Source organism: Ictalurus punctatus, chromosome 5 (genome assembly GCF_001660625.3).
Source record: "Ictalurus punctatus breed USDA103 chromosome 5, Coco_2.0, whole genome shotgun sequence".
NCBI classification, from domain to species: Eukaryota; Metazoa; Chordata; class Actinopteri; order Siluriformes; family Ictaluridae; genus Ictalurus; species Ictalurus punctatus.
Genome location: NC_030420.2, coordinates 20,739,487 through 20,759,496, shown reverse-complemented (window position 1 = coordinate 20,759,496; position 20,010 = coordinate 20,739,487). Strand labels below are relative to the sequence as shown.

The window sequence follows — 20,010 nt, the reverse complement described above, 5'->3', positions numbered from 1 at the left end:
ATCAGAATTAAGTAAAAGGAAGTTAGTTAACATCCAACGTCTAATGTCCTTTACACAATCCTCAACTTTACTAAGCTTCTGTCTGTCCTCTGGCTTCGCTGAAACATACAACTGTGTATCATCAGCATAACAGTGGAAGCTAATTCTATGTTTACGAATAATTTGTCCTAGGGGTAGCATATGTAAAGTAAAGAGCAGTGGACCTAAAACAGAACCCTGTGGAACTCCAAAAGTAACCTCAGTAGGCATGGAGGAATCACCATTTACATATACGAACTGATAACGATCGGTCAGATAAGACCTGAGCCAGGAGAGGACTGTTCCCTTATTACCAACAACATTTTCTAATCTATCAAGGAGAATAGTGTGATCTATAGTATCAAAAGCTGCACTAAGGTCGAGTAACACAAGCAGCGAGATACAACCCTGATCGTAAGTCAGTAGAAGGTCATTTACTACTTTAACTAACGCTGTCTCTGTGCTATGATGAGGTCTAAATCCTGACTGATACATTTCATGAATGTTATTCCTATCTAAGTACGAGCATAACTGCTTTGCTACAACCTTTTCTAAAATCTTAGAGATGAAGGGGAGATTTGATATTGGTCTATAGCTGGACAATTGAGACGGGTCAAGGTCAGGTTTTTTAATCATGGATTTAATAACTGCTAATTTAAGTGATTTAGGTACATAGCCAGTGCTTAGGGAAGAATTGATTATATTTAAAAGTGGTTCAATTACTACAAATTACTAGAAGGACAAATCTGTTTAAACAAACATGTAGGTACGGGATCTAGTATGCAAGTTGATGAATTGGCTGAAGTGATTAATGTAGCTAGTTCGGTTTCTCTAAGCGGAGCAAAACACACTAAACATTGATCTGATATTGCTACATTGTCATGTAATGGGTTTGTTACAGTACTGTCTGGTTTTAATTTAATGGCCTGTATTTCACGCCTAATATTTTCAACCTTATCAACGAAAAATTTCATGAAATCTTCACTGCTATGTAATGATTGAGTGTTTCTCTCTGTAGTGGTTTTATTCCTAGTTAATTTTGCTACTGTGTTGAAAAGGAATCTAGAATTGTTTTTGTTATCTCCTATTAAGGTGGAGAAATAGATTTTTCTAGCATCGCCAAGATATTTCTTATATTTCAGTAGGCTCTCCTTCCATGCTGTTTGAAATATCACCAGTTTGGTTTGACGCCATTTATGTTCTAATTGTTGAGTTGTCTGTTTTAAGGTTCGCGTTTGATCGTTATACCAGGGTGCTAATTTTTTCTCTCTAATTATTTTTCTTTTGAGTGGAGCCACTCTATCTAGCGTGTAGCGGAGTGTTGACTCCAAGCTTTCAGTCGCCTGATCGAGTTCTATGGGATCTGACGGTGATCCAAATCTAATTGATGTTTCTGCGAGGTTATTTATGAAGCTCGGTGCTCGGTATTAAGTGTCTTCATAAAATCGTATGATGATATAAAAGTATGGCATCATCCAGTGACTTCTTAAGCATGTATTTACTTTCCCCTGAAACGAGTTGGCAACACCAGGATGCTCAGTCACATTTCCATGTCCAACACCTGTAAAGCCACGTTTACTTTTGCACTGTAGTGTAACTGCATGTTCTTTCCAGATGCTGCTGTATTTACACCATTTTGATAGGATGGCTGCCACTGGGTTTTTTATTTTTTCTCCATCAGCTAGCCTTGAATTTCGTAAGTATTTGGCTGTGTTGGTTAGAAACAAGACAACTCAAGGAGAATCATTTACCACCAAATCAAACAATTCCTACAAAAACAAATATTTGTCAAGTCTTCTGAGAAATTGTCTTATCTATTGTGATGTCCGAAAGGTTTCATGCTTCTTCATATGCTGGAGGCATTATCTAATCTTAAAATAGCCTACCAAAAATATTGTACATATAGTTTATGCTGGAACTATTTTCTGACAAGGCAATTTACTATCAAAGTATACTGCCTATAGTTTCCTGCTGGAAAAGTGGACAAAACAGCACACAATCCTTACGGTATTGTTTTACGAAGACCTGTAAATGTGCAGTTTGATAATTGTGGGATAAATCATTAGAACATTGCAGCTTGGATTGGGTTAGCTGTTATTTCTAATTAGAATAAAAGTTTGCATCAGTCACTCAAACAGACAGCGCCACTATGGGAAGCCAAACCACTCAAAAGGTGGTCCAAACTGAGCTACTCAGAAGTACCACGCAGAACGGACCACATATCTGCGCAACCCGCTGGGTACTGTGGCACGAACCACTGAAGAGTCCTGTGTTTATATGTTTCTGTAAAACTGCTTCGAGACAATGTCCATTGTTAAAAGCGCTATACACATAAAATTGAATTGAACTGAATTGAAGATTGCAGCCTGGACCAATTGATATGCACAACAAACTGGACAGCGCAGTGCAGGTGGGTTTTAAACGTGCTGTGCAGACCAGTTTTGACCTCCCAATGCGAGCAACAAGACCAGCACAAAATAAACTGGGAGAGACTAAACATAATCATTTGATTACGTACAGCCATAGAAAATAGGCTTACAATTACCAAACTGGTCCACTCAGCGTAGTTAAAACCTACCCGCAGTGTGCCATGCTTCCCAGTGGGTCATGCAGGTATTCGGTCTGTGCTGCGCGGTTCTTCTGAGTAGCTTGGGCCAGGTTTTGACTTGTTTGGCTTCCCATACACTTCAGTGAGAAGAGTCTGGAAAGTCTGAAGAGTTTTCTGCTGTGTGTCTATTATTGTTTCTTTCAACATTATCAAATCCGTTAAACATTTTAGGACTATTTAAAAGTTTCAAATGTTCTCTTAGGCCTGTTTGCCATCTGTTATAGGAACTGTTGATAGCAGTAGTATTTTAGAGTAAAGTTCTGGGGAAGAATTCAGAGGAATTTGTGCGCAGGTCTCGTGGCTAGAAAGTCCGAACTGGTCTTCTTTCGGTCTGCTCAGTTTGGACCAGCTTTTGAGTCGTTTGGCTTCCCATACGCCACACAAGTGCTCGCGAGAGTAACGACAAAACTAGTCTGATGTAAATAATGGGTGCGCAAACTTTAATCGTTTGACAGCGTCAACTATTTGATTGGTTTATAATTCAGGGAGCAGGACCTACGGGAAGAAACAATAATTAAACCGCACATCAGTCGCTCGTATTTACAGCTTTTCCTGATTATGACAGCAAGCGCGCGCTTTTATGATCTCGCGAGAAGTGAGCTGTACATTTCCGGCACACACAGCTGCACGCTGTTAGTGGTGTTTGTCTGCAGTCCAAAACATGAAGATTGTCACTTGGAACATAAATGGCATAAGAACCTTTAAAAACGGGATAAAGTCTGCGCTTGACTCGTTCGACGCTGATATAATATGCGTTCAGGAAACCAAAGTGACGCGTAAGTAAAAGCGGAAACGATAGCAAGAACACATGTCACTGTGGAGCTATATTAGTATGTCAGTAGACTAATATAATAGACTAGGTGCACACGTTTGTTACGTGTTTAAAAGGAAATTCTCCCCCAATGTTGTTAGGCGATCTGCTGGACGAAAGGACAGCAATTGTGGATGGATACAACTCTTATTTCAGCTTTAGCCGAGGACGCACTGGCTACTCGGGTAACTTTTAGCATAATTAACGAGCTCGTGTGGAGTGGCCTGATTGTAATAACTCATAATTTTATTCTTTTACTTTTTTTTTTATTTTTGGTATTATTTGCATGTACACAGGAAATTGAGGTTTATTTTTTCTTATTTGTTTCAACAGGGGTCGCGACGTTTTGTAAAGACTCCGCTACCCCATTCGCCGCAGAAGAAGGACTGACAGGTCGCCTTGTCAACCATGGAGAGGCTGTCGGTTGCTATGGTGATCAGGGGGACTTCTCCATAGAGGAGCTCCAGTCACTTGATAATGAAGGACGAGCCGTAATCACCCAACACAAGTTCAAGCATTCGCTGTAAACCGCTACTGTTTTTAACTTGGCCTTGTCGACTTGCTATTGCCCAGTGACCTTGGAGGAATTCCTGTCACCATCTTAAGTATAGTTCAGTAGATACCTCAGCTACACTATATGGACAAACGTACCCATTACACACACCCACATGTGCTTATAGAAAATCCTATTACAGATTTAGCTATTATGATACCCTCTACTTGTCTGGGAAGGTTTTCTATTAGATTTTGGAGCGTGGCTGTGGGGATTTGCCCATTCAGCCACATGAGCATTAGTGAGATTAGACACTATTGTCTGGTGAGAAGACCTGGTGTGCTGTCAGTGTTCCAGTTCATCACAATTTGTTCAGTGGGGTTGATGTCAGGGTTCTGTGCAGACCACTCGAGTTCTTCCACACCAACCTTTTTGAAACATGTCTTCATAGATCTTGTTTTGTGCACAGGGCCATTGTCGTACTGGAACTGGTTTGGGCCGCTTAATTCTAGTGAATGGGAAATGTAATACTATAGCACACAGACATTCTAGATAATTGTGTGCTTCTAACTTTGTGGCAACAGTTTGGGAGAAGGCACACATATGGGTGTGATGGACAGGTAGTCAAATACTTCCAATCATATAGTGTACTTTTGTCCATATAGTGTAAATCTGCCAATGCCTAGTTTGTTAAAATCTTCTCTACATCCCCTATAGTGTTGTATAGGACCATTGGCAGACATCATATAGATACTATCCCAAGACATAAAGGGGAAGCCGTTGAGGGGATGCTGAAATCGTAATAAATTTTGAGCCTATTCAGTATCCCTCTATATTTTTGTAACATTGGAAAATTTGGTCTACATCAAGTAAAATGATTCCTCTGATTATACTGATGTACAAGACAGTTACAGCTTTGAAAATGGTTTGCATGGTAATTATTTTCCACAGGGAAGCAGAAGGATCTGAGACCCTGACTGTCATCAATGTGTATTGCCCACGTGCAGATCCAGAAAAGCCAGAGAGAAAGCTTTTTAAACTGCAGTTTTACAAACTCTTACAAAGCAGAGCTGAGGCAATTGTGGGACCTCGAAGGTAAGTAATAATTGATCCGGAGCAACATTATTTTTGTACTTTAAGCTTTACTAGAATTGCACCATTAACATCACACTGCATATCTTGAATTGAAATTTTAATTGCTATTGTTCTGTCTAGTCATGTGATCATATTGGGTGATATAAACACCTCTCACCAGCCAATAGACCACTGTGACCCAGATGATGTGGTACGTGTTCAGGAATACTGCACTACACATAGGGAGCATGCACTGATTCATGGCTTTCGAAATTTTACAAATATAAGCTCTTACTTGGTTGTTTGTCTGAACATTAAAACATTAAAAACATTGTTGTTTAATAATTATTGGGACTATGTGACTCATGCTATCTCCAAACTTTTTCTCATTTTTATCTCCATGTCACACAGGAGAACTTTGAGGACAATCCAGGCAGAAAGTGGTTGGACAGCTTCCTGTTTGAGCCGGCAGAAAACGGGAATGATGAGGAGGAAGGTTCTGAGCCCTCTCTGAATTGTGTGTCTGGTGGTAAATTTATTGACACCTTCCGCTATTTCCATCCTACACGTAGCAATGCCTTCACATGCTGGTCTACACGTACGGGTGCGAGGCAAACCAACTATGGCACCCGCATCGACTATATTTTTGCCAATCGTTTACTAGTTGAGACAAACTTACTGAATGCAGATATCATGCCAGAAGTGGAGGGTTCTGATCACTGTCCCATATGGGCTAAACTAAGTTGTACTTTTGTACCCAGTCCTAGATGCCCAGCTCTGTGCACCTGTTATATGCCTGAGTTCATGGGGAAGCAGCAGAAACTCTTGCGCTTTCTTGTTAAGGTTTCTGGACAACACACAGATGGCAGAGACATTGAAAAACCTTTGCCTGGATCTCAAGAGGTTGGGGAGATTTGTGAGAACCTCAATCCTCTAGCAGCAGGTGTCAGTTCTGGGAGCAAGAGACCTTCAGATGGATTACCAGAGTCATCTACATTCAAGGGGAAAAAAAGCAAACAAGCTAAAAAGGCAACTAAACCTCAAGGCAATCTCCTGACCTTCTTTAAACCTAAACTGACCCCTGTGGTATCTTCAAGCCAGAGCTTAAGCTCAGGTGAGAACACCGAGACAGGTTTCAAGAGTGAGGAAGTCATGCCTGAGATCCACGAAGGTACAGAAAATGTCAACAGCTGCATAGCAACCCACAGTATGCTTACAGAGGGCCACACTGAGGTGAAAGTGAAGGGTGAAACAAATAACTTCAGCATCTCAAAGACTAAGGAAGACGAAGAGCGTTGTCAGGATCAGCTCCAAAGCAGCACCATGCTCAACCAGGAGACCAAGAAAGGATCCTGTCCAGACTTTTGGAAATCAGTTTTGCATGGACCACCCCAGCCGCCACGGTGTAACGCGCACGACGAATTGTGCGTGCTGCGGACTGTGAAGAAACCTGGACCAAATTTGGGCCGTCAGTTTTTTGTATGTGCTCGTCCTCAGGGCCACTCGTCCAACCCACAGGCAAGGTGTAATTTCTTTGCCTGGGTGGACAAACGCAAATAGAAGCCAACTGAAATATCTGTAAAAAGTCTGTTTATATATGGTGCTAGAAGAATGTTTTCAATAAAAAATGTTTTTATTGTACAAATGAATGATTTAAATATTTTTTTGATAGTGCATTCTTAGTCTGAAGACCAAACACATTTAGCACAACTGCATGCTACACTGTTGTAGGACATTGACGTGTTTTAAAACGAATTACATTCTCGTATCATGACCAAAACATTAGAGTGATTATACTATAATATAAGATGAAGATTTTATTCAGTTCTTCATGTAGTAACAAATTTCACCCCTCGTATTCAATTGTTTACGTTTGTGTTTACGTTTGGCTTCGAGTATATAAAAAGGGAGGGGGATTGGTTTGAGAGGAGCACGCACTTCCGCCCGTTTTATCAGAAAGTTCCTCAGCGTATCCGCTTTCGTACGTCTGAAGAAAAACCATACATGTTCATATTTTAGGTCGTTTCTTCAGTTGTTTTTTTTTGTTGTTGTTAATTGTTTCCCAAGTGGGATGCCTAATTATATTCGCAATGCAGAAGTAAGTCAATTTCCTACCTCTGTAAGACAATTATAAGAAGAGTATTTTATAATATCGCGAAGGCGAAATGGCGCTTGTTTCGGTAGACCTAGCTGGTGATGTAGCAAGTCCTACTGCTAGCTCCGTTTAGCCTGATTTATTCGACTCCGCGTCCTTCCAAACGTAACAGCCACTTTTTAAAAAGATGCCGGTTATAACCCAGCTGACGTTAGTTAGCAAAAGGAAAAAGAAAAAATGACGACAATCTATTTTCTCACTGACTGGAAATGAGCTAGCTGAGGACACAGTTCACCTGCTAACCAGCACCAACTTCAACTTCTCGTGCTGCTAATTTACCTCCCACATGTCTACATGTAGTTTTTATTCTTTTAATATAGATATTCCTGACTGTACTTTATGAAGTTTGTGTCCTGTTTTACCTCATTAATTATACAATTTTAGCTTTGCTATTTCAGACTCGGATTTCACTGTGTATTGCTTATGTGAGTAGAAAAGTAACGTTTAGTGTGTGTGTATGTATGTATGTGTATATATATATATATATATATATATATATATATATATATATATATATATATATCCGTTTATATTAAACTGCGAATTTTCAGTATCTCAATATACAGTGCTGTAAAAAAGTATTTGCCCCCATCCTGATTTCTTCAGTTTTTGTGTACAGCTCGTACTAAATAATTTTAGATCTTCAAACGAAATACAACATAAAACAAAGGCAACCTGAATAAACACTACCGTTTTTTAAGTTTATTTTTATTGAAGCAAAAAAAAAAAAAGAAAGCTATCAAACACTTCTCGTCCATGTGAAAAACTAATTGCCCCCTTAAACTTTAAAGTCTAGTTGTGCCAAGACCCATGAAATAATATATTCTGGACATATGGGAGATATATCTAAATATTAAAAGTAGTTTTTAAAAGAGTTTAAGAGAGTTTTATTTACCACTTTTGATGTTAACAGATTAACCAAAAAGTTACATCATAAAATTACTATGGTTAATTAATACTTTAGGAACCACTCATGACTTTTGCCCCCAATATTGTTAGTTTGTGTTGTCACACAGATATTTAAAGTAATATATAAAGTTGCATCTGAATTGATGAAAACTATGGCTAAATAATAATATACAATGCTGTGAAAATTATTGGCCTTTCATTGTGATTTCTTCTGTTTGTGTCTCATACTAAACAGTTTTAGATCTTCAAACAAAATACAACATCAAACAAAGGCAACCTGAATAAACACACAATATTTATTTATTTATTTTATTGAAGCAAAAAAGGTTATCCAACACCCATCATCCATGTGAAAAACTAATTGCCCCCTCAAACTTAAAATCTGCTTGTGCCACCTTTAGCAGCAATAACTGCAACCAAATGCTTCACTTAACTGGAGATCAGTCTTTCACAGTGCTGCGGTGGTGTTTTGGCCCACTCTTTTTTGGAGGATTGCTTTAGTTCACCCACATTGGAGGGTTTTCAAGCCCATTTAAGGTCGTGCCACCCACAGCATGTCAATGGACTCTATGCACGAACGCTGCTTGCATATTTCCGGTAGAATCTCAGCCAGTGACTTTACTTGCGTATAGCGCGTTCCTATAGTGAAATGTACCAGCAGCAAAACTCTTTCGTACGATTCATTTTACAACGAGTAAGCTATTATAGTATTATTATTAGTATATAATATAGTAATGGCTTTCAGAAAGTTCAAGTATCAACAGCGGGGAGAAAGCAGTTTGGCCGGACGTTGTTGTGTCCCGTTATGCGAGGCCTCCTCAAAGTTCAACTCTTTACTGAGTTTCCACAATTTTCCAGTGGACGAAGAAACACGCAGAAAGTGGATACGCAACATTCGACGTGAGACGTTTAGCATCACATCTCGTACAAGGGTCTGCAGTCGTCACTTCATTAGTGATGATCTGATGGAGCCATCGACTACTGAAGGGCGTCGCATGCTGAGGAAGGGGGCTGTACCCACCTTATTCCAGTGGAACAGCTACTCCGTTCCAGAACCCAGGCGCACTGGGGTATGGCAGAGGAGGGAGGTTTCTACTCGAGTGGATGACGATCCTGTGCCAATGAATGCCCAGCATCTGGAACATGATTACTGTTCATTTCCAGAACCCATGGCAGTCGATAATGCACCGGATCGGAATGAAGATCTACACGAAGAGAACGAGCGACTGAGAAGACAGGAGGAGGTGTCGGTCAGTCAAAGATTTTGTTTGGGGCGATTTGCTGCTTCCGACGATGACATAACCTCCCTCACTAGGTATGATTTAAAAGCCTTCCAAATTACTGTATTATTGATTATACGTGTTTTGAGCATTTTAATTAGATAAATAAATGCAAATAATGCAAAAACAGGTATGAAGTGTCAGAAATGGAGACTTGGCTAGATTCGCTAGTCGTATATAGCATGAGAATACTCGCCCTCAGAGTTGTTGATGTAACTCGAAATATATCATTTGAAGCCCTTCTCCTTCTTACTGTTGGGTGTAACAGCTGATTGCCTCACAATACGATTAACGTCATTCACGATAATCTGGGGAAGCTCTTGTAAACAGCGAGTGAAATGTCATACTTTCTTGTGCAGTCTTCATACAGTTATCGCCCATAGCGAAAATAGCTTTCAGCGCGGCACCAGATGTAACTGAGCTGGCTGAGACAAAATGCGGAAGCGATCGTGCATTGGTTCTAGGGATGTCACGATACCAAAATTCTAGTAGTCGGTACCGATACCACCAGAAGTAGACGATACTCGATACCAAATTCGATACCACGGTGTGGTATAAAATTTCAAAAATAAAATAAAAAAAAACTCTCCTGAGGACATCCTCCTCTGGCTGATGCTGGCAAAGAGAGCAAGAGGGAGGGGGGTATTTTAGTTATGAAACACTGTCTGATAATGAGTGGACTTGCACTCCTAAACGCACGCACGCACACACACACACACACACACGCGCGCATGTATGCACACGCACGCACACGCCCCTTATACTCTGAATGCAAGCATTAGTTTAAATTCACTGATATGGTGGCAGACCAAAAAGATTTATTAAAAGCATGAACGTTTGAATAATTATTAGTGACATTAGGCTACATTTAGCTGACAGGACACGGGCTGAATGGCGGTGCATGGTGGCCCATTCGGAGGTAGTTTATAACACTGCAATGCATTAGCATTGTTAACAAATAACTGGCTATCGCTAACATTACATGGAGCATAACATTAGCTGGTTTCATGGCCACAATGCCAGCTGCCTCAAACACACATAATATGGGACCGTCTTTCAAGTGCTTCGCCGAATTCCAGGTGTTTCCTCAATTTGTTTGAAATGAACGATAGCATCGGTTGCACACCGGAAACGATACTAGCTTTCCTCTCTTTTCCTCTCAACGAGTCGGGCGGAGCTAAACTTAAAGCTAAGTTAATCTTCTGTAGTTTTTCCCGTGTGCTTGTAGGCATTCTTCTTCTTCACCACTTGTGGACCGACTAAAACACTTGCGCATATTTGCTGCCCCCATCAGGTCCGGAAGAATCGCAACCTCTGTACTTTCGTTACAGTCGATACCAACAGAAATGCAGAAAAACAAGTACCGTCACATTTTAAGAATGTTGGTACTGACTTGGTACCGAAGTATCGGTTCTCGTGACATCCCTAATTGGTTCAAGTCAGGATTTTGACTAGGCCACTCCAGAACTTTAATTTAGCTTTTTTTGAGCCATTCAGGGATGGATTTACTCCTATGCTTTGGATCTTTATCTTGCTGCATAATCCATTTGCGCTTGAGTTTCAATTTACAGACTGAAGACCGGACATTCTCCTTTAGGATTTTCTGGTAGAGAGCAAGATTAATGTTTTTCTCAATTATTGCAAGTTGCCCAGGCCCTGAAGCAGCAACACATCCCCATACCATCACACTTCCACCACCATGCTTGACTGAGGGTATGATGTTCTTTTTGTGGAATTCTGTGTTTGGTTTACGCCAGATGTAACGGGACCCCTGTCTTCCAAACAGTTCCACTTTCCACTCATCTATCCACAGAGCATTCTTCCAAAAGGTTTGAAGATTATGAATGTGTGTTTTGGCAAAATTCAGACAAGTCTTAATGATCTTCTGGGTTAGCAGTGGTTTTCACCTCACCACTCTTCCATGGATGCCATTTTTGCCCAGTGTCTTTCTGATAGTGGAGTCATGAACAGTGATCTTTATTGATGCAAGAGAGGCCTGTAGGTCCTTTGATGATGTCCTTGGCTTTTTTGTGACTTCCTGGATGAGTAGTTGCTGTGCTCGTGGAGTAATTTTGGAAGGTCGGCCATTTCAGGGAAGGTTCACTACTGTGCTGAGTTTTTCCATTTGGAGATAATGGCTCTCACTGTGGTTCTTTGGAGTCCCAGTGCCTTTAAAATAGCTTTGTAACCCTTCCCAGACTGATGTTTTTCAATCACCTTCTTCCTTGTCATTTCTGGAATTTCTTTCAACTTTGGCATAGTGTGTTACTGGGTAAGACCTTTTAACCTACTTCATGTTGCTGAAAAAGTTCTCTTTAAGTTTTGATTTGATTGAACAGGGTTTGTAGTAATCAGGCCTGATTGCCTCTAGTCCAGCTGAACCCCGTTATGAATGCAGTTTCATAGATTTGGGGAATTAGTAACTACAGGGTCAAATACATTTTCACACAGGCCCAGTTGCTATTGGATAACGTCAATAAATAACATTATCATTTAAAAACCATACTGTGTTTTTACAACTCAGGTTGCCTTTGTGTTATCTTCGATTTTTTTTTTTTTCAATTTCGGAAACAATTTAGTATGAGATATACACAAAAACACAAGAAATCATGATAGAGGCAAATACTTATTTACAGCACTGTAATATTAATTTTAGTCATTATGCCTCTAAAAATGGCAGGTGGTGCCACCGTTCGACCACAATGGATTACAGAGAGGAATTCCATTACCGTAACGCTAACAGATGCTACTATTGACGTTGTGCATTTAATATAATTGTAGTTTCAAAATCACTATTTGCATTTTTGATAATAACCTTATTTTATTTTTCTCCACAGTGGAACAGGAGTTTACTACCAGGCAATGCCTGCAGTGGGACCTGATGGGAAAAATGTGATGAAGTTGATTCCAGTTAAGAAAGTGAACGGCCACTTTTTTCACACGCAGGTTCTTCCTTCGAGAAACGTCTGTGTACCTGCTCACACGTCTCCTGTGCCTTCACCCCAGAACAGAATCCCAACACTTCAACCAACAGCAGATGGACGTTTCATCTTAAAAACTCCTCTGGAAGTGAATACAGTATTTAATTCGGTGAAAAGTCAGCACAGAGGATCTAATGCTTTATTCCAGTCCTCTGCCAACCAAATGCATGTCCCAAAAATCACCCAAAACATGGCACAAAACACCTTACAATCACCTGTTCAACCCAGTAACAAGGCTGTAATTGTATCCAACAGTACACAGCTGTCAAACACTGTGAAACCACCTGCACTGGCAAGTGGACATTACCTTCAGATCCCAGCTAACGCCACAGTTAGAACCCTCCCTGCCTCCGCGCTCCCATCGTCTATCCAAAACAGAATCTGTCACTCCACAAATGACTCCAGCCCTTTGAAGGGACTACCAATGGTTCTGTACGTGTCTCCAGTCAGCTCTCTGAAATTAGACCAACAAACAGCATGTGTCAAAAAACCCAGTGCGCTTCCCCAGACTTTGAGTCACACGTCTACTGTGAGCGTTGTGAAAAGCCTGGAGGAATCTCCTAGGAACAGTCAAGGGAGCACCACTCCAATGAAGTGGGTGGTTGAAGAGAGGGAAGGAAGCAGTGCTCCGTACCTAATACCTGTGACCTCACCCAACATGTCCTCAGACATCTTAAAAGCAGTCAAGCATATGGAATCGTCAAGGCTTCCAGACCAAGTCGCAAAAGAACCTGTGTCTACCGACACCAGCAAAGAAACAGTTACTCCAGGGAAAGACAACGCCCTCGTGATGTGCAACGGTAAAGTGTACTTTGTGGCTAAAAGAAATTCTGAAGTCACCAAGGATATGATTACTAATGCAGAAAGCAAGCTGCACCCCAGAAACCCTGCCCAGTCCCCTACTGCCGCATTAGGTACAGTTACTCCAAACGTGAGTCAAAAGCAAGACCCGAAAAGCCCGGGAGACCATAAAAAGCCCAGTGATATCATTGACTTGTGTGATGATGATGATGAGAGCTCAACTGGCACGTCATCTGGGAGAATAATTATACCAAGCGATACAGTAAGCGAGCACGATGAAGACTCTAATGTGATATTTGTGTCATACATTCCACCAAAGTCATCAGAGACTGAGAGCAGCAAGGACGTCACAGAGACAACATCGACCAATTGTGTGAACGATGCAGACGACACGAAATTAGACACAGAAAGCATGGAGACAGGTGGCGAGTTGCTGAACAGTACCTGTAGCGCTGAATTGGATGCGAGTAAATGTGATGCTGTGCATGTGAACGAACCTGCTCTTGAAGGAAACGAGGCATCATCAGAAACACTAGAAGTAGTTTGTGATCAACAAACTGATGTTACTGAAAAGGTACAGCAACTTCAATGTCCTTATAATCTAAAAGGACTAATCTTAATAGTTACTTATTGTAATATCTTCTTTTATATGAGTAAGTACTTATCTAGCCAAAAGATAAATATTTCTAGAATGTCTTTGATTACAGGGATTGGACATGCCAAGTTGTATAATCTCTTCTAATTTATTAAATGTTCTTGCAGTAGCAGCATTCACATAGTCCTCATGCAAATCGTTGTTGTTGTTGTTGTTGTTGTTGTTTTTCATGTTTCATGATTGTGTTTAATACATGTAGAGACCAGTACAAAGATGGTTTTGTATTTTGTCTTCATTCTGCAGTCTTAAATGTATTATAATATTACAATATTTGTAATGTAAAAGAAGGCTAATGTCACCAGGTAAAAGCTAATGTGTGCGTACGTGCTGTGCGGTCCTTACTTGTTTATTTCATTTGTTTCTTTATTTTACTTTTTAACAGTCTTTTGAGGAAATGGTTCCAGACCAAAAAGACCAGCCTAAGAGTGATTCTGAATTCAGACGGACTTTTGGGATTACCTCCGATTTAAGCGTTTCCTTACAAAAGATAGACGTGCCTAATGAGGCACAGGAAGGTCACCCGCAGAACGAGAAAAGGTTAATTAACAAACGCACGCTAGACGGCATCCGCAAACTGATTCGCGACTCAAAGATTGAGACAAAAATCAAACAGCTGATTCAGACACAGGTGAGATTTATTCTTATACTTAAGACCTAATCAGATAAAGCAGTTCACAGTCGATAAAAATGTTTCGTTATATTTGAAGGGGATTTATGCCTGTTGTGTACATTTTTCCTGCCAAAGTGCTGCCATATCAGTAATGTCTCAGAAGAATCCTGCAGATTGGCTTGGACTGTGTGTGTGTGTGTGTGTGTTGTAATATGCCTTCACCAGCCGCTTTAATAGGAACACCTGTACACCTCATTCATACAGTTATCCAATCCACCAGTCATGTGGCAGCAGCACAATGCATAAAGTCATGCAGCTACAGCTCAAGAGCTTCGGTTACTGTTCACATCAGACAGCTGTTCATTTGGCAGATGTTTTTATTCGAAGCTGCATACAATTGAGAGAGGATATAATGATTTGTTTTTCATGATATATACCTATACACACACAGAGTAATGTAAGTAAGTGCAATATGAACAGTGTTGTGTATTGGCCATTTGTTGTGTTGTCTGTCTGTAGGTGCCTGAAAAAACTGGCAAAAGAAAACGTTTGGAGAGAAATGGAGATAAAACTAGCTCGGATACCTTTTCATTCACTGACGAACATTCTTCACCTCCATCTAACACTTTAGTAGAATGCGACCATGAGACTCAAAGTGTGTCAGCCGAGCAGAGTACAGACAGACAGGTCGTTCAGACCTGTCAAGGTGCAGAGGAAGAAACCCCATCCACCAGTGGTGCTTGTGACGTATCAGACACGACCATCAATCACCTCTATTTGTCCTCCTCGCTCGAGCCTGTACAAGCTCATACTGCCAAGTGTCAAAGTGACAGTCCAGCTTGTTGTTCAGGGTTACGGAAAACTCCGCCTCGCTCAAGCAAGGGGTGTGGGAGAGTGTGCACAGCATGTCCTTGTGGAACTAAGGTAGGAGGAGTGGCTGGAAATTCAGCATCTAAACCAGGAGAGAAGCCAACTCCCTGTTCAAGCATTACTTCATCTAAAAGTGTTTTGCCTGAATCAAACCGAGATGCGATTACAGTCGACAGATTGGCAGATTCGGTTTCACGCTCAACCAACAGCAACAGTGCATCAGGAAAGTCAGGAGATGAAACGACACGTGGCAGCCAATTACATGTTAGTACGGATGTTAAAAGTACTTTGCTCACTGCTACCTTTTCGACAAGCCAACCTGAGGCTACACCAGCAATGACAGGAACATGCAGCAGCAGTTCAAGATGCACACAAGACACGACTCGTGATAAACCTACAAGCAGCCAGTTAGAAACAGGTGCTCCGAAGCCAAGCAAACCAAACGAGATGAAGACGAGCTCATCCTCAGATCGCCAGTTATACTATACGAGCTACAAAATACCTAGCGAACTGTACTCCTCTGTAGTGCTGGACCCTGAGGAGATAAAACGACAGGAGAGAATCAAACGCCTTAAAGACCTTCTGCAGGAGAAGGAGGCTGCACTCGAGAAGCTGAGGAAGAGCATGTGAGAGCGGCACGAATCTGAATTTACTTTTGGCAGCAAGATATCAATGGAGAAATTGCCAGTATATGTAGAGTAGATCCGCGCAAGGCAGCATCTGGTTATATGCATACTTACGTTTTTGTGATGTACTTCAGCATTGGTGTGTTTCTTTGAATGTACACACAGTATGTCTATGTTGATATATTTACCATTCTCTCTGTTTTCTAAACTTAAGTGTCATGTTCATGAGTTTCATTATGCAACAGAGTACGCGACGGGTTAGGACGTGGCCGAATGCGGCTTCATTTTGAATTTGTAAATTATTTAACGTTTCAGAAGACCTGTACAGCTTTGTCATTTAGATGCTTAATATGGTATACACGTTCCAGATGGCTTGTCTACACATCGTCTCTACAGAGTGTCCCAGACGTCTCCGTACATAGGGGAAATTTTTAGACTTTTTAGCAAAATATCTTTTCTTTTCAGATAGTCTTTAAGAATGTCTTTGACAAAAATATTGAAATCATTCTCTTGATTTGATCAGGAAGCTGCCTCACGGTTGCGCTGGACTTTAATAAGAAACATGGCAAACACGTCACACTCGATGTTGTCGCCAAACTGGGAGCTAACCTTGGGAAAGACAACTGTGTGTCTGTGTGTGTGCGTGCGCATGCGTGCAAAGTAATGGCACATCACATGGAGGACGTTTTGTAAATAAAGTTACATTTGGCTAAAAAGTGTTAATTTCCGCTATGTATGGAGACTTTTGGGACGCCCTGTACGTTTCATTTAACATGAAATAAGTATTGCTAACATCATTTTTCCTTTATAGGAGCATAGCTCCTTTCAAAATGAACTTCATCCAGAGTAGTAAGGGATTAACGTCATTCAGTTTGTTTTGCAGGTTCTGAGGTGAGGACCTTTTGGGATTGTGCTACAGCTTTGTTATCCTTTTCTTGAAATGTCTTATTAAAATTCCTGTTTTGTATGTCTGTGTGAGGTTTTAATGCTGAAATTGAGATATTCTTGTCAGTGGATATTTCTTAGTTCTTACATGGAGTTCCCAAGTTAAAAAGTAAAGTATGGAAATTTTGAATAATATAAAACTGAATATAACAGTCAGCTGGTTGACAGATAACAAGAAATGGCCATGTTGTAGGCCATTAAAGGATGCCAGGATGTCCTTTTAGCAAGGTAAATAACATTTAGGTTTTCAAGGAAGTGCATAGTTAAGGTTTTACATCACGACTGGGTGAACAACAGTATGTGGGAGATTAATTCATGCTAATGAATAACTCGAATGTTGAAACATGGCTCATATAAAACAGTAAGCTTGGCTACAGATAGCTAGCTTTTATGTAATCTTGCTATTATTTTCTATAACAGCACACAATAATGCCAGCTGCAAGACAAACCACATGTTTATTAATGCATTCATTCTAATACATCATTTCTATATTAATAGCTAATTCATAGCTTAATAACAGAAAAATATTTTGCTATTTAACAAAGAAAAATGTATAATCGTTGATATGGTGAAGCTGTCTGTAATTACGGTGATTTAATATTTTTGGAAGGAGTCTTCAGTATCAGTGCTTTGTAATACTGTGGTGAAGTGTTTTTTTTTTTTTTTTTTTTTTATTCTTTTTTTTTTTAAATGTCTTCTGCCATGGAAAAGTTTTTGGGACAGAGGACTAGGAGTTTATCAGTAACATGACAAGCTGCATGTTTGAAGTCTTGAATCTGATTTGGCTAGAATGTGTGCATTTCTTTATAACTGGAAGGTTTTTTTCCGGCTGTAGCATGATTGATGGCACTATATTAATTTTCAGCACAGAGGAGTTTACAGTTGCAGTTTCTTTTTTCGTTAACTTTGAGAGAGAATCCAGGAGAAGCTGCTGAGGGAGCAACTGTTTGTAACATAAGTGATAAACGGAACTAACTTGTTTTGCGGATGTTGTGTAACATTAATTGTAAACAGTTAAAAAGTGCAATACGTCTAGTTAAAATTGTAATTGTTGCATCTCTGTGGTATAAGTGGAATAATACACTTCAAGGTGAAATATCAGCCTACAATGCATGTCTTTGGACTGGGGGAGGAAACTGGAGTACCCAGAGGAAACACCCAAAACATGGAGAACTCTGCACACACAGGGCAGAGGTGGGATTCGACTCCCCAATCCCAGAGGTGTGAGGCAAACGTGCTGACCACTAACCCTGATGTTCTGTACATGTAGCATCTAATAATAATAGTAATAATAATAATTCCGACTTTCCGAGTAGTAATCCCGGACCGATGGGGGCGTTTTCTTTGCGTGTTCCTAGTTGGAGTACTAGTTGTTGTCCTTCACCTACTTAACCACTACAGCTCCAATCTTCACAGTTCAGTCCTCCAGGATTTTGTGATCGCAGAAATTAACGCACAATCAAGCAAACTCCGCAATATTCGTAGGAGCTTGTTGCAATTGCTCAAAATTACCGAAGATCTGGGCCAAGGCGCATCGTGTGACGTCATCACAACGCGCAATTCAGCCAAAGCCGTCTTCGAGCATAGAACGAGTTCAGATGAAAGGTCTTGTTTTACAAACAAGCTTCACTGTCAAAGACCATGCGAAGCAGTTTAGAGCAATTGCAATTTCGCCAATTCAAGTAAGTTAGTTTCCCCCCAAAAAACCCCGCAAATTACATCATAAAATGTTTTGGAAAAAAATCGCTGCAAAAATCACACACAAAAACCCCTCTGTGAAATCCCATACGGACAGTTCAACTTGCCGAAAGGGAGTTCATCATCATTATTTATTTATTTAAATACAAGTTTTCTTGTTTTAACCTGCAGTATCTGTAGCTACTCGCCAGAGGGCGCGCTCTGTATTAAAAGTGCATGACTGTCTGCTCCACATTCCTCTCGAAACGCTCGCTAATGACACTCATTACAGTCAGGATTCCTCATTTCCACCCAGCGTGACTAACAAGACAGGAAAGAGCGGAGCAACTTTACAGCCGTTACCACTAGTTATTAATCATAATGGTAACAGAAAAGAAGATAAGTGGCGCAAAAAAATAAAACTTAAAACAGAGCAGAACGCGGATTAAGTAAGGAAATCCTCTCTCTCTCTCGCTCTCTCTCTCTCTCTCCCCGCATGCCCATTGTGTGTGTTTGGGTTTGTCCAAATGCGGAAGTTGCCGCCCAGCAAAAGCACTGATAGCAAGAAGATGATGCTCACGATGACAGGCGCAGTTCAGCGCTTCTGCACGGTGGGTTAAAACCCTCTGAGGAAGTCCCGCAGCCCCGCTCACTGATGGCGTCGCTGCCGGAGCGCCGGGCGTTCGCGCTCAAAATCAACAGGTAGGCTGTTCTCTGCCTTTCTTCCCCCCCTACACACACACGACTGACCACTGACACGTTTGCTAGAAGTAAGTCAGTGCAAGTGTGCTTGCGTTGTAGCTTGAAGATGTCGCGAGAAAAGCTGCGATCACCCACATACAAGTCCAGTAGCACAGCACTAACAGACACGTCGCGTGACGCTGCTCAGCTCCCAGCGCGCGCTGCTCCGGACTCTGAGCCGTCAACTGCGTCTCCTCGTCGGCTTCATGTGTGGAGTTCATTAGGAAGGAGTTCCGCACTGTAGATTCCACAGCAGGCAACTACACGTCCTGAACACGAGGACTAATAAGAAAAACGGGCCACACACACAAAAATCTTTCAAAACAGAATTTCAACATCCTCGGGGTGGGAAAAAAAATAGTCATGGAAGAGGTCACGGCTTGTGCGCATGCGCTATTCCTTTAAACGCGCTTAGTAGTTTTCTTATTATTAGTCAGTTTATTTTTTTCTCTTTTTTGTGTTTGTGTGAGTGAATAAGCAAAAAGTTGAAAGTTTTGTCTTGAACAAAAAAAACGAGAGAGAGAACAGGTGCTTATTTGAAGCATTATCCTCTTTTATTCACACACACACATCCTATTGCAAACAATGAGATCTTGCCCAGTCTATCATTTCCACTGTGCTGATGCCTTCCTGATGTGTTGATCCTTTTCTGTGAGGATCTTTTCCTCCTTTTCGGTTGAATAAAATCCAACAGTTAAAAGTCCGGTTAAGCTGGAAGTTATTATTGTTCCTTCTTTATACATAGCAGGTGGTGA

At 40.8% G+C, this 20,010-nt stretch overlaps 3 protein-coding genes across 10 annotated transcripts in view; all 3 read left to right on the top strand.

The window, feature by feature from the left end:
* The first annotated feature begins 3,070 nt into the window (after positions 1–3,070).
* Positions 3,071–6,649, top strand: apex2 (APEX nuclease (apurinic/apyrimidinic endonuclease) 2). The gene is made up of 6 exons (XM_017467704.3): positions 3,071–3,402; positions 3,539–3,622; positions 3,771–3,960; positions 4,882–5,025; positions 5,146–5,215; positions 5,416–6,649. Exons 1-6 carry the CDS (start codon positions 3,288–3,290, stop codon positions 6,562–6,564), a joined length of 1,752 nt encoding a protein of 583 aa, XP_017323193.1. The 5' UTR covers positions 3,071–3,287; the 3' UTR covers positions 6,565–6,649.
* Positions 6,650–6,935: 286 nt separating this feature from the next.
* lrif1 (ligand dependent nuclear receptor interacting factor 1) lies at positions 6,936–16,858 on the top strand. 5 transcript variants are annotated; one of them, XM_053680309.1, is made up of 5 exons: positions 6,936–7,102; positions 8,814–9,383; positions 12,186–13,704; positions 14,168–14,413; positions 14,915–16,858. In XM_053680309.1, the coding sequence occupies exons 1-5, from the start codon at positions 7,095–7,097 to the stop codon at positions 15,893–15,895; spliced, it is 3,324 nt and encodes a 1,107-aa protein (XP_053536284.1). In that variant the 5' UTR covers positions 6,936–7,094; the 3' UTR covers positions 15,896–16,858. The 5 variants fall into 5 exon arrangements, with proteins under 5 accessions (XP_053536284.1, XP_053536283.1, XP_017323190.1 ...); XM_053680308.1 differs by having other exon boundaries at positions 8,304–9,383; XM_017467702.3 differs by having other exon boundaries at positions 6,937–7,102; positions 8,927–9,383.
* A 1,628-nt stretch (positions 16,859–18,486) lies between these two features.
* Positions 18,487–20,010, top strand: part of dock8 (dedicator of cytokinesis 8) — a 65,433-nt gene continuing 63,909 nt past the window's right edge. For 2 of the 4 annotated variants that reach the window (XM_017467696.3, XM_053680305.1), the window contains exon 1: positions 18,487–19,216. In XM_017467696.3, the coding sequence (XP_017323185.1) occupies positions 19,170–19,216 (47 nt within the window). In that variant the 5' untranslated portion in view covers positions 18,487–19,169. The remainder of the gene's footprint in view (positions 19,217–20,010) is intronic. The other 2 variants (XM_017467699.3, XM_053680306.1) reach the window with 1 other exon arrangement.